This window comes from Streptopelia decaocto (assembly GCF_964273445.1).
Source record: "Streptopelia decaocto genome assembly, chromosome: 1".
NCBI lineage: Eukaryota > Metazoa > Chordata > Aves > Columbiformes > Columbidae > Streptopelia > Streptopelia decaocto.
In genome coordinates, this window is record NC_138663.1 from 127800102 (window position 1) to 127813335 (window position 13234).

General features: G+C 48.1%; 1 protein-coding gene across 4 annotated transcripts in view; it reads left to right on the top strand.

Moving 5' to 3' along the window:
- Window positions 1-488: 488 nt before the first annotated feature.
- The window catches only part of ILDR2 (immunoglobulin like domain containing receptor 2), a gene marked incomplete at its 3' end in the record, with an annotated part of 42792 nt that continues 30046 nt past the window's right edge, over window positions 489-13234 (top strand). For all 4 annotated transcript variants that reach the window (XM_082043724.1, XM_082043726.1, XM_082043725.1 and 1 more), the window contains exons 1-3: window positions 489-687; window positions 10389-10721; window positions 11787-11906. In XM_082043724.1, the coding sequence (XP_081899850.1) occupies window positions 642-687; window positions 10389-10721; window positions 11787-11906 (499 nt within the window). In that variant the 5' untranslated portion in view covers window positions 489-641. The remainder of the gene's footprint in view (window positions 688-10388; window positions 10722-11786; window positions 11907-13234) is intronic.

Consider the following 13234-nt stretch of genomic DNA (forward strand, 5'->3'; position numbering starts at 1 on the left):
TTCCCAAGGTACACATTTGGTTAACTTGAGGAGGATAGATTATCAGGCTGGACATTTTTAAGTGCTTACTAAAGAAGCTGTAAGCCGGGACGGGGCCACGGCAGAGGCCACTGCACGGCCCGGGGGGAGCCGGGGGCTACGCGTCGCTCTGGGCTCGGCGCCTCAAGTAGTTGCAGAGAAGCGTGCCGGGATGCCCGTGGGCCGAGGAGAGGTCCGGCAGCCCCCCGGCGGCAACCCCCCAGCGGCACCTGCCAGCCGAAACTCGCCTTTGCCGGAGGGAGGGAAGCAGTTTCGGGAAGCCGTGCCCCCTCCGCTTGCCTCCCGGTAGCGGCGCCCTCCGTCCCAACCCCGCCGCGCTGTCCGCGCCTGCCGCCGCGCCCGGACAGCCGCGGGGGCGGCCTTGCGAAGCGGCCCCCCCGGCCGCCGCCGGGGGAGGAGCGGAGCGGAGCCACACGGTGCGGTCGCTCGCCGCCAGCCCGGCCGGCTCTGCGGGGAGGCGGCTGCCGGAGCGGCTACGGGCGCGCCGGGCGGGGCCGCCCCCGGGCCTCTCCCACCGCCCCGCGGCATGGTCGTACCCGCCCCGCGGCGCTCCCGCCCCGCGCCTGCCGCCCGCCCGCCGCGCCGCTGGGGCCAGCGGGAAGATGGATGGGCACGTCCTGGGCTGGATCGTTGTCCTGTGGCTCGCAGGTAGGGCCGCGGGTGGGGGCACAGGCATCCCGGCCACCCCGACGTGCATGTGCGGTGTCCCGCGGGCTCTACGTCTTTCTTTAGGTGGAAAATGGGAGGTTTGGAGAAATGCCCCAGTAGGCTGCGGGAGGGTAGCGGCGGAGAGAGCCAGCCTGGGCTGGGGGTCTTTACGAGGGCGTCCCGTGGTGCAGTTTGAGGAGACTTCGGACAGGACTGATCCCGTTGGGGACGGGGAAAGGCAGCCGGCGGCTTCTGCCTGGCCGGGGGCCTGTGGGTGCAGGTCCGCAGGGTGCAGGGGGCGTTTGGGCCACTGTTTATCGCGGGGTGTGGGGGGGAGGTGGAGAGGAGCGAGCTTGCGGCGGGGAAGGTGGGAAGCAGCAGGAGCTCGGGGGGGTGGCCAGAGTGTCCTTGGCCACGGTGTAGGGGCGATGGTGACAACCCCCGCACGGCCACGCTGGGCCGGGAACAATTGCAGGAACTTGTGCTTTCCCGGTGTCCTGGCCGCACTCACCGTCTAACAGAGGTGTGCAAGGAGGGAGCTGCCTTGCCTCTGCCCCGGCTTCCAGGGGGCCAGGATCCGGCCTTCCCAGTGATGGTGCAGCTGTGCTCAAGCCTTTGTGAGCACAGGACGGGACTACCGCCCCCAGTGCAGCTCCCCAAGCACATCTTGCCCGGACGGCTCTCAAAGAGATCGGGCAAACCCTCCCTGAGCAAGGAGGAGGGGAGCCGGAGAGACGAGAAGAGAGGGCTCTGCGATGGGGAGATAACAGGGGGAACAAGTTGGAAAGGGACTGAATCTGAGAACTGGACAGCAGGGAAAGTAGAGGGTAGGAATTACAGCGAAATGAGAGCGGCAGGGCAGCCGGGAATGAGGGAAAAAGAGGGAACCCTGTCAGGTCAGCAGCAGGATCTGTGTCCTCTGGGCCAGTGCAGTAGCCAGGCACAGGCAGGAGGCTTTAGGAAACACTGCAGCAGGCTGACTTAGCCAGGCAGACTCGTTACAGGCTGAAAGAAGTAACAGACACACTTGGATTAAATGGCATATATTTCCCACCACCACCGATGTATCCCACAAAAAAGACCTCGGGCTCTTCCTTCTTCCTATTCAGGTTTAGGATTCACAAGCAGTAAATTCGGCTTTTAGTCATAACACCTCTCTCCCACCACCCACCCACCCCTTTCCTTGCTTTTTCATTCTGAGTCATCTTCACCGGTGCCTGCCTACTGTTCCCTTCCAGGGTTTCACGGCCTCATCTGGGGCTTTGGCAGCTTCCAACTCATCCTCCCCCCTGGCCTCCCTCCCTGCCATTTGGCTGCTTCCGAATGTATCCCACTTCACTGAGTTGGTCTGGAGTGCCAGCACACCCACAACTACCACTCCTACTAGCCATAGTATGCTGATAAATATCATCCAGGGACTGGTAAAGGAGTACAGGGTGTAGATAAACATGACATAACATTCCTCCCTCCTTTCAGCGATCTTTGTTATCTGGACGTGTCTGGCTAAATCAGGACTTCCATCAAGCTAAAAGGCTGGGCTGTTGACACCTTTCTCCCTCCATTAGAGGTAGTTCATTATTACTGGCAGTGACCGCCGTTTGGAACATGCAAGGTGTATGCAGAGAGGTACCACTGCAGTAGGAAGACCTTCCAGTCTCCTCTAGTCCTGGGTTTTTGAGACAGGACTGGCTGCTGCTGGTGCTGTCCGCTGCCGGCAGGCAAAGGCTTCCGGCAGGCAACAGGTTAGCCGTGTGCTGAGAGATGGAGGCAGCCGGTGTCGGCTTGCTCCCCTCCAGCCTCCTGGCCCCTGCTGCCCAGCGACAGAGCAGGCACTACTGTCCTTTTTCATGGCTGAGAGAAACAAATAAGCAAAGGTGTGTGTGTGTGTGTCAGCGTGAACGTGTTTGCACAGAAAAGGGAGAGAGGCTAGAAAACGAGGACTCAAAATTTTCCTCTCCCCAGTGGCTGTACAAAGGAATGAGAGGTCTGCATCAAGGTAAGGAGCCCTAATCGAGCCAGAGTGGTACACTCCACTCTGGGAAAGAGAAGTGGGGGTTGGGAGGTGGAGGGGCCAGGGTAAGAGACAGAGTGTAAAATGGGGAGGAAGCAGGGAGACAAAAGGGAGCAAGTAGGGAGAGGCTCTCGCCCCCTTCTCTCCCCTCCTCCCTCCTCGAGATGGGCTGAGAAATTTCTAATCAGCACTTGCAGTTCTTTCCTCCCAGCAATAATTCCTCTCTGTCCTTTGTTTGTCTTTAGTTTTTGGCACTTGCATTTATCTTCTGTTTGGTTTTGTGCATTGTGACTACTTACAGCAATTTCAAAAATTCCTGGGTGAGATACAGTGGATTTGGTTTGGCTTTTCTTCCTTCTGACCTGCTCTTCCATGTACCTAAAGCTACTGTTTTAATTACAACAGCAGGAGGATGAAGAGCAGGTCATCCTTTATTCCTTCCTGTGAAGTGGCACGTGTTAGGATGTGTGGGGGGCTGTATTCTTCTCATTCCAGAAAAAGAAGGTACAATTTGTCAAGTATCCTTAAGCACCTGTGTAAAGCTGTTTTTGTAAACTACAAAGTGCAGCTTTACTCTAGACTGAATCCTTCCCTTGTATTTACCATTATTCTTGTTAATGCTGTCATTCCTAGTGCATTTAAAACTAGAGAGAAGTGTTGCACTGGAGACAGAGCTCCAATTTTACCTATCAAACAAGTAGAGCAAATTTTTTTCTGCCTCATGACTCAGGCTAATCTTGGAAAAATTACAGTTAGAAGACTGTCCACATTAAAATGTGGTCTTCTATCCCTGTTAAGTAATTTTTCACCAATAATTTAGCACTTGATAGCTGTTTACTCTCCCTATGCAGAAGAGCCAGTGCAATGCAATGATACAGTACAAAGACTGGTAGATTTACTACCTCTGCTTTCCCAGCCACAGTTAAGGAGAGCAGGCAGAGGGGGCATGCACGAGCACAGTTGTGCTTTGCCGTTTCCTGGCCAACTGAGCAGACTTCTTGAGAAGGCAGGGAAATGGATGAACTGTTCTATCTGCCTTGACTTAAGCATTCATCTGACTTCCCTTGACTGGCTGAACACAGCATAAGCTGTGTGTAACTCAGAAGAAATCTCGCATTTTTATTTTTATTCCTGTGAGATCACCTTGGCTGGGACTGATACTAGCGGAAATCCCAATGCCATCCCAAGGACAGGTGTTATGGCTTGGTGTTATACAGCTTGAAGAGGCTCTTCCCTTTTCTTTTCCTTTGTTCTCAGGCTTCTGATGGTGACCAATTGCTAAGTGGTAGTTCTGGGATTGATGTCTGGGATCCTGAACCAAGACTGTAAACCAGGAGCCATCTGACAATTGTAACAGCTTTCAGACAGTAATAAGACAGGGTAGATTTGATCTGGTGGCCAAAGCTGAGGTAATTCACCTGAAAACATCCAGGGTGACTATTGTGAATGTGTGAAAGGGGCAGGAGGTTGTAAGAGAGTGTAATGAGCGCCAGGAGGCTGGTGATGACTGATACCTAGAAAAACCCATGAAATGTCCTGAGCTCTTGTGAAAGCTCTTATGCAGTCCTTGCCATTTCAGGGCTGTGTACTTCCCTAAAGAAGTCAGGAGCATGAGGCATCTGGGGGACAGCATCAGAGAGGATGGGAAAGAGCAAGGAATAGTCCAGTGTCCGCTGGCAGTCCATTTACAGTCTGGGCTGTGGCCTATATGGAGTGGTTTCATACTGAGTTTCTGTGCTGTGAGTGTTGGGAGTGCAAGGCCATGCTTTTCTCTGACTGCTTTGATTTTGCCCCTTTGCAGGTTAAACAGTTAGTGAGCTGAAATTTTCAGTTTTGCTACGGAGCTGTAAAAAGCAGTAGTATGCTTTCACCTCAGCAGCAGCTGACCTATTTAGGCATTGGTTTCTTGCTGGCTAAAAAAGTGGACAATTAGTGGCCACAGAGCTAAGAACGTAAGTCTGATAGGAACCAGACAAAGACATCCAATTCATTTCCCATAAGCCACTCAACACAATGTGATGGTGATGGCTTTTGATGATTAATTGCATGGATTTGCTTTAGTCCAGCATGAATACACAAGCTGTATAACACAATCTCAGTGATTCCGCTGTCTCTCTGCTCACCTGTTTACATCTCTGACTTTTCAGTCTCCCAGCCCAGATCTTGCACTTAGTGATTCAGGCTTGATCCACCTTTGAAAGTGTGGATGGTGTGCCTGTATTCAGCAGTGGGGGAAAGAACACGTAATTGATACATAGTAGCCAAGGCACAGAAAGGAAAGATGAAGCATCCTTTTGTCCAACAGTTTATTTTGTTTAGGGAAGTGATATAAATTACCCTAGGAGCAGTATCTCTTACTAATGCAATTATGCTTTTCTGCCAGAGCCCTTAGGTATGGTCTAGGAGTAGTTTTCCCTGAGGTGCCTGGTCCAGGGCCCAGGGATTTGGTTCTCCTGTGTGAAAAACTGCCACTCCTATCAATAAAGGTGCATAAGATAGAGGGATGTAGTTTTTGTAGTTTTGTAGCATCAGCTGTCCTGCCTCAAGCAAGTGGTGGTGTGAGCCAAATAATTGCAATGAAAGAGATGTGATGCATGCACAGATAGGGAGACCCATGGTGACCTGAAGAATGATGTGTATCAAAAATAGCGTGGTCAGCAGGACAAGGGAAGTGATCCTTCCCCTGTACTCTGCATTGGTGAGGCCACACCTGGAGTATTCTGTTCAGTTCTGGGCCCCTCAGTTCAGGAAAGACATTGAAGTGCTGGAGCGGGTCCAGAGAAGAGCAACAAGACTGGTGAAGGGACTTGAGCATAAGACCTATGGGGAGAGGCTGAGGGAGCTGGGGTTGTTTAGTCTGGAGAAGAGGAGGATTAGAGGTGACCTCATCACTCTCTATAACTACCTGAAGGGAAGTTCTAGCCAGGTGGGGATTGGTCTCTTCTCCCAGGCAGTTAGCAATAGGACAAGGGGGCATGGGCTTAAACTCTGCCAGGGGAAATTTAGGCTGGATATTAGAAAGAAATTCTTTACAGAGAGAGTGGTCAGGCATTGGAATGGCCTGCCCAGGGAGGTGGTGGACTCGCCGTCCCTGGAGGTTTTTAAACTCAGATTGGACATGGCACTTAGTGCCATGATCTAATAAACGGACTAGAGTTGGACCAAGGGTTGGACTCAATGATCTCTGAGGTCTTTTCCAACCCAGTCGATTCTGTGATTCTGTGCTGCCTTCTCTTGGACTCAAATCTTATGTGCTAGAAGGATGCCATCTGAGACCTATTACATGGAACTACAGTATTTGACTTTGCCATTATTCGTAGGGATTAGTGCCTCAGGTCAACTTAATTCTAATTAGATGATCTTTAAGATCCCTTCCAACCCAAACCATTCTATGATTCTATTGAAAAAGACTAACTTAAGGCTGTGTAGGGAAGCTAAGTCTTCCTGGGATTCATCTAGCCTCAGGGAGGCAAAGGCTTCTCTGGAGGGCAAGAGAAAAGCAAGAGCCTAAATTATCAGCTCTCAGTTGCCTTCTCTCTTTTACTCATGTAAGGTGCTTATGAAGATCAGGCTCACAAGGCTCAAATGCGCCCTTACAAATATCCCCCTCTATAATCACTTCCTGGAATTTTTTTTAATCACCACTAAAATGTATTATCAATAGCTTGTGTGTAATGTTGATTGCATAGTTTGAATACATAATCTGAGGACAGTTCAGGAAGAGAATCAGAGAAAGGAGACAAATACACATTGCCAATGAGAAACAGACAAAACCCATGCAATTATATTTCTGAAGTGTGATTATTTTTAAGCTCTTTCCCTGGGAGTGTATATATACACATGCACAGACACACAAACCATTGGATTCCTTTTATTTTCTGAGAGTAAGAATATCTGTGTTTTTAGGATGCACTTGATTAATATTTGCAGAGCCTTTTTTTTCTGGGGATTTAGGAGAACAAGAAAGAAGGAAAGCAAAATTGTCACGTAGTCGTGAGACTCCCACAAGCTACATTTTTCTTGTGAAAGTTCAAACATTGTGAAATTCACAATGAACAGGTTGCTTCTCTGGAGTGCAGGAATTATATTTCCATGATGATTTTGAAATAAGGGCTAATCTTGCTCTGTCTGCATTAGTCAAAACATAGCAGAGCACAATTCAGTTTCTTTTTAGTCCTGCTTGTATTAAACTAGACAAAGAGCTACCATGATGCTGTCACTAAGCTTGTCATCTTTTTTTATGTCTTTCACTCTTTTTTTTTTGCTCTACTGTATAACCAGCCCAGACTTCTGTCCTGTGATACATCTGAGGCTTTTCTTATCTTGGCTCGTTTCTTGAAGATTTTTGAGGTCAGCAGTTTCTTCTTGAAGTTGAGGAAGTCCTAAGCAGACCTCTATAATTCACGTGCGTGGACATAAATGACATGTGAAGCCACCATTTTGTCTTCAGGCAGTTGAACATCCTGCTGGCCTTTTTGATGGACACTGTTACAGCAGTGACATATTACATGAATCAATTCCAGTCTCTTTTTTTGGCAGAGGAAATAACAGGTGTATAATTTCCCAGTTCAGCCATATATAATTATATATAATTTGACTTAAATAGATGTAGAGTTTCCACTGCTCCAGTCTCCCAATCTGAGGCACTGGGTTGCTCTTAAATGCTATTTCTGGAAAGGATCCGAAAATAATACTTTAAAAGTTAATAAAGAGCTTGGGATAGGATATAGAAGATGCCAGATAATTTACTGCATATGTCCCAAATGCTTTTGGGTAGAGAAAGAATTCCTGTGTTTTCCCAAAAGCTGCTTTTCTTTTCTTGATATAGACATTCACATGGGCATGGGGTGGGGAAAGTTAGTCAGAGGAGAATTTGCTAAAGCTCAGCTAATCATTTATTAAAGCAGTCCCTGGCTTGCCAAACTCATTAATCTCATTAACAGGAAAGGAGGGCTATGGTGCATGGTTAGCTGAAAGCACTGTGTTTACTAAGCAGTGCACTTCGTTCACAAGGGAAAGATTTAAATATTCACTGTGTCACTGTTTTATCCCTGAAGCTGAAGTAACGTGATGAGTCACTTGACCAGTCCGTGTCACATGCTGGCTTTGGCCACACAGTGCATGGGGTCAGGCACAGAGTTGCCAGATACAGGTCTGACCTGGACTCATTCATTTTTCAAGGTGTTAGTCATTTCTCTTGCATTCAGATGCAACCTGGGAAGCACAGGTCTCTGGAGAGGAGAGAATAAGACAATGTCATCACTTGGTTCACCTTAAGAAGCAAGTGGTGACATTCTCTTAGTGCCACATGGACCCACTTGTCCCCGGGAACAGGCAGCCTGGCAGAACCATCCCAGCTGCCACTTCCTGAGTTATTTCTCTGCCTATGCCTCGGGAAAATGGAGGAGCTGCCACATGCCCCTGCCTCTCCCATAGGAGCATCTTGTTGGGACCTCAGCTGTGTTTCATGGTATTCTCGAGAACACCCACACTTCAGTGTTTGGATTTGGGTCGAACCGCTTCTGGCAAAACTGATGACATCTCCTGTGCAACTTCCACATGGCACAAGTACAAATTGCATAATATACCATTCTTGTGCAAATGCCATAGCCCCCTTGTGTGCTGCAAGCCTTCACATAGTAGTACCCAGGGTCAATCCCCCCTAGATCAGTAAATCTTTGTTAGTATCAGTGACCATCTTGCTTCTCTGAAATATGCTTTCTACTAGAGTCTGTCTATACAGTGTTTTTATCCCCTGACAGGTGTTTATAGACTTAATTAGGGTTTATAGTTTGGACATTGATAACTTGTTGAAATGAATATTCAGTGTTGGTCCAACATCTCCACTTCCCTTTGGTTCTGACTTCTCATCGTGGGATCTTTTCTTGCTTCTGTCTTTCAGGTCTGAAACAACTTGACCTTGTTCCTTTGTGCCTGCTGCTATCATATTGTTGATGCATTTATTGCTCTCTGTTTTAAGCTCCAGTGCTTTAGTCTATGCCTTTTTTTTTTTTCCTATCCTAAAGATATCTCCTGTCATTTCACTTTCTTTTGCCAGCTTCCATCTACTTTTCATCTCTGGTTTCTGGAGTGGGTGGTTTATTTTTGCTGCCTCCATTTCCTCTCGTCTCTACATAATGTCTTAATCTCCTGCAACCTGGCTCCAGCCTTTTGAAATTATTTTGACCTAGACTGAGACACCACCTTCAGCTTCTTCCAGCTGAATATAAGCTTCCTGCTTCCATGATGTCATCCTGCTTATCCTTCTGCTTCCTATACTTACCTTGATACTTTGTCCTTACTCTGTTTCCTTTCTTGGCATTTGCCCTTCTCTTGTACTGCTTCCCAACATCAGGAAACCTTTCTTTGTCTTCAGTCTTTCATTCCTCCTTAAGCTTCCCCTAAGTCCGTCAGTTGATCCTAATGTGGTGTAAATATCCTCTTCTGCTTTATGCTCTTGGGTCTTGTCCTCTTTTTCACTGTGCACTGCTCTGGGCCTTGGGGTGTGTGGTAACCGGGTATAGGGAGCTGCCATCATCAATATTGCCCATACTGAAACTGGTTCCCTTTTCTCATACAAACCACTGCAGTCAGGCCCTCCTACTCCTCAGCTGCAGAGGGTGTCCCTGGTTAGAAACATCCTCTTTCTTAGATGCTCCCATCTTGCTCCTGAGCTGTTTCTGTGCCTCCAAAGACGAGCAAATCCCTGCTTGGGAAAGTGTCACCATGTGTTTCCCGTGTTGTATAAGCCCTCCCAATCATTGCTGCCCGCAGCACAAGAAGGAGGGAAGCAATGAAGGGCATGTGTGGGAGGTTTCGGCTGTTCACCTGTGGGTAGATGGAGTACCTCACTCTCCTGAGGCCTCTCTGCCGGCATTGCTCACTGGCTCTTGGCTTCTCCCTAAGCTACACAAGGATGTGGTAGCAGTCCCATGCATCTTCTCTGAGCCTTTAATACATCAGCTCCAGGCTGCTGCTCTCCCATCAGCTGGTAGATAGACATTATGTGTGGAGATCCATCTTCTCCCTGGGACTGTGAAAAACTCGAGTGTTTGGGCCATTTTTCTCCCCACCTCCCACATGAAGCAATTTCTGTCAGTGCTACATGCCAGCCCTGGCAGGAGCTATGCGATTTGGATCCACTCCTTCATGCATCTCCAGAGTTTGGCAGAGCAAGCAGCACTAACTGGGCACCAGTGCACAATGGGCTGGGCCAGGCACTGTGTGCTGCCTGACTTTAAAGAGGAGGTGCGATGCTACCAAAATTGGCAGGGGAGTTACTTACTCTGTACTGGGATTATGATGAATTCAGGATCTGGCCACTTGGCTGACCTGCTGTAGAAGTGTAGTATGACCATCCCTAAACTATCTCTTCCTTATCTGTGAACCTGCCACAGAAGCCGAGAATCATCATGCCACTGTGTTAGGGTCTCTGCAGAGCATAAGGATTTGAACCTTCAGCCCCATCGTGCTGTGTTTTTCCTTGTGTCTGTACGTTATGAAAAAAACAAACTTACTTCTGATGCCAACATCTGTGCTTACATACATTGAGGCATATTGCACCCTAGCACCTGATGCAGATGGACATTTAAATTTTATGTATGTGGGGAGAATGATGCTATGATAAAATGCAGTAGGTCCCTCTTCAAGCAATGCTGAGGCGTATGACACTCGTGTTTTTGTCTTTTAGCTGACGTGGAAGGGTTGCAGGTCACCGTGCCTGAGAAGAAGAAGGTGGCAATGTTGTTTCAGCCCGCTCTGCTTCGCTGCCATTTCTCTACTTCTTCCACCCAACCAGCCGTGGTACAGTGGAGGTTTAAATCTTACTGCCAGGACCGGATGGGAGAAGCTTTGGGTATGGCAACTTCTGGTGTACAAACAATGAGCAAGAGGAACCTGGACTGGGATCCCTACTTGGACTGTGTGGACAGCAGGAGGACAGTCCGTGTTGTGGCCTCCAAACAAGGATCTGCCGTTACTATAGGGGACTTCTACAAGGAAAGAGATATCAGCATTGTCCACGGTAACTCTGCTGCCCTTGTGATGCTTCGTGGGGGTTGGAATGGACCCTTAGCAATTTGGGCTACTGGAGGCTGGCAGTAATTGGTCAGTTAACTCCCATAGAAAAGGCTGCTGGAAGTGGTTGTGTCAGACATTTAGGTTTCAACCAGCCAACCCTAGACCCCAACGTCATTTCCTTTGGTGTTTCCCTTCATCCCACTCCATGTAGGCCTCCAACCCTAATGCAGTATTCTCTTCTCTTTGATGAAGTGGAAGGTTTTTATTCCTGGCTTCTGCATATTGCTCTGTATATAGATTTTTTTTTTACCAAAGCGGTGCCAGCAAGAGAGGAATGAATTCAGTCTCTGCGGTCTAGATTTTTCTTCCTTGCAAACTCCACTGATTTTTTTTTTTCCCAGTTCCAAAATACTGAAATTATCCTATACCTCATGTTTGCTCAATTCTGGACTTTACCAGCTTACCCCATCATGAACCTAAACTCTCACAACCTTGAGCAGTGTGAAAGGAAAAGATTTCAATGGGGTGAAGTCAAGTTGGGTGGAGGTGGGGGATAGCAGGGTCCTTAAATATTAGATCTGGAAGGCTGTGTGAGAAACCTTGTCCCTCAAAATACAAGGCTTCTGCTTGACTCAGGAGACCATCTAGCCAGAAGCGGAGGCTCCTTGATGCGGAGAACAAGGGATCAGCCTCAGCAAGGGGGAGTCTTTTCCTTTATCTCCAGTGGATGGCTGTGGAGACACTGTCTAAGCCCTTGTTGCACAGCATGAATACTGTTGGGATTCCAGGCCTTAGGTGATAGGATGGACAGAGATCGACATCAGTTACCCCTTCTGCTCTCGGCACTTGCAGAGTGAGCTGCCTCTGTGGCATTACGTGTCTTCCTACTTAGAGCCACAGAGTCCTGAGCCTGTTATTTTTACTGAATACCGTGATATTCTGGATAAGGTTAAATCCTCTTAGTAAGGAAATGAAATGGATTTGGGACATGGAGACAGACCCAGTGCTTTCATCACTTCACTCTATAGGTGTTGGAGGGAAAGTCTGACTTTTCTTTTTTGCCTTTCAGATGCAGACCTTCAGATTGGGAAGTTGATGTGGGGAGACAGTGGGCTCTATTACTGCCTTATTATCACACCGGATGATGTGGAAGGCAAGAATGAAGAAGCGGTGGAGCTGCTTGTGCTTGGTAAGACCTCTTGCCAGGTTGCTTCTTCAGCAGATAGCTGATGTGTCTTTCCTTCTGCTCTCTCTCTGTCCACCTCTCTCTGCACCATATTACTATGGGTGTAAGATCTATGTAAAACAGTTCCTGCAGTACCTTCACCATTTCCTTGCACCTTGTGCAGTCATTCACACCTAGGCAAAGTGGGTGGCAAATGCTACCAAACAAAAATAGTAATGTTTACACCCACGCTGCTCACACGTTACACAGGCGTAAATGACTACAGAAAGTGAAGGGCTGTGGAAAGTCAGAACCCTTGTTTTTGAGGCATAAAACAATAAACTTGCAGCAAAGTGAACACTTGAGACAAGAGTCTTTTAAAAATAAACACCCAGAAGACATCGAGTCATATGCTTTTTGCAGTCTTAACATTCTCTTCATCCCACTCTTCTGACCTGTGAGGATGTCAGGCAGCACTGTGTTTTTCTGCTTGAGTGTGTCAATTTGTGAAATTTTTCTGTCTGCCTAATTATACTTGTCCAGTTAGAGGTGCAGTTTCACAAGCACCCTAACCAGATCTAAGCTGTTACTGCCACGGAAAGGACCTGTCCTCTTTGTGGTATGCATACTTGGCACTGTGTTTCTTTTAAGCTCCCTTGAGCAGTGTGGTGACCAGGATCAGTTTCTTTCCTGTTCGCAGGGTTAGTTTTCGGCAATGTCTTCTCAACTGTGAAGGTCAATAAAACACCCATCCCAGCTAGAGGGAATGGGATGTGCCTTTCAGGTGCATTTGTTGACACTGCCTTGAGCCAGCTGTAATACTTCACTCTGGACTGCCCCAGGAGAGTAAGATGAGTTTTCTTCACCTTACATTAAGAGCTGCTGACACCAATGTTGGTCAGCGTACTTGCATAGTTCTTGGGTCTATAGATTCTGTACATTCTGTGAAGGAAATGTTTAAAAGCTTGGATCTATAGTGTATAGGTTATATGTAGAGGCATATGGTAGAGCATGTCTGTTAAGTGCCTTTGCTCTCATGGCTAAGGTCAGAGTTTATTTGAAACTGTGGTTATCACAAAATAAACCAGATTGAATTGCTCAGGTGAGTGGCTATAACAGTGCCGACACCTCCCCTCACTCCTTCAGGTGCCAGTCAAGCAATGGACAACTGGAGACAGTGTCATACCCCTGTCTAAATCCAGTGTGACTGTGTATCATATGCTAGTTAATAACAGGCCCAAGACTGACCTGTGTTGGTTCAGGTGAGGTTATCTCTGCCAAGTGGCAGTTGTAGTTGTTACGTAGCCTCTCCAGAGGAGCTGCCTGCGGCTGCGTGTTGAAGGGCTGCTGAA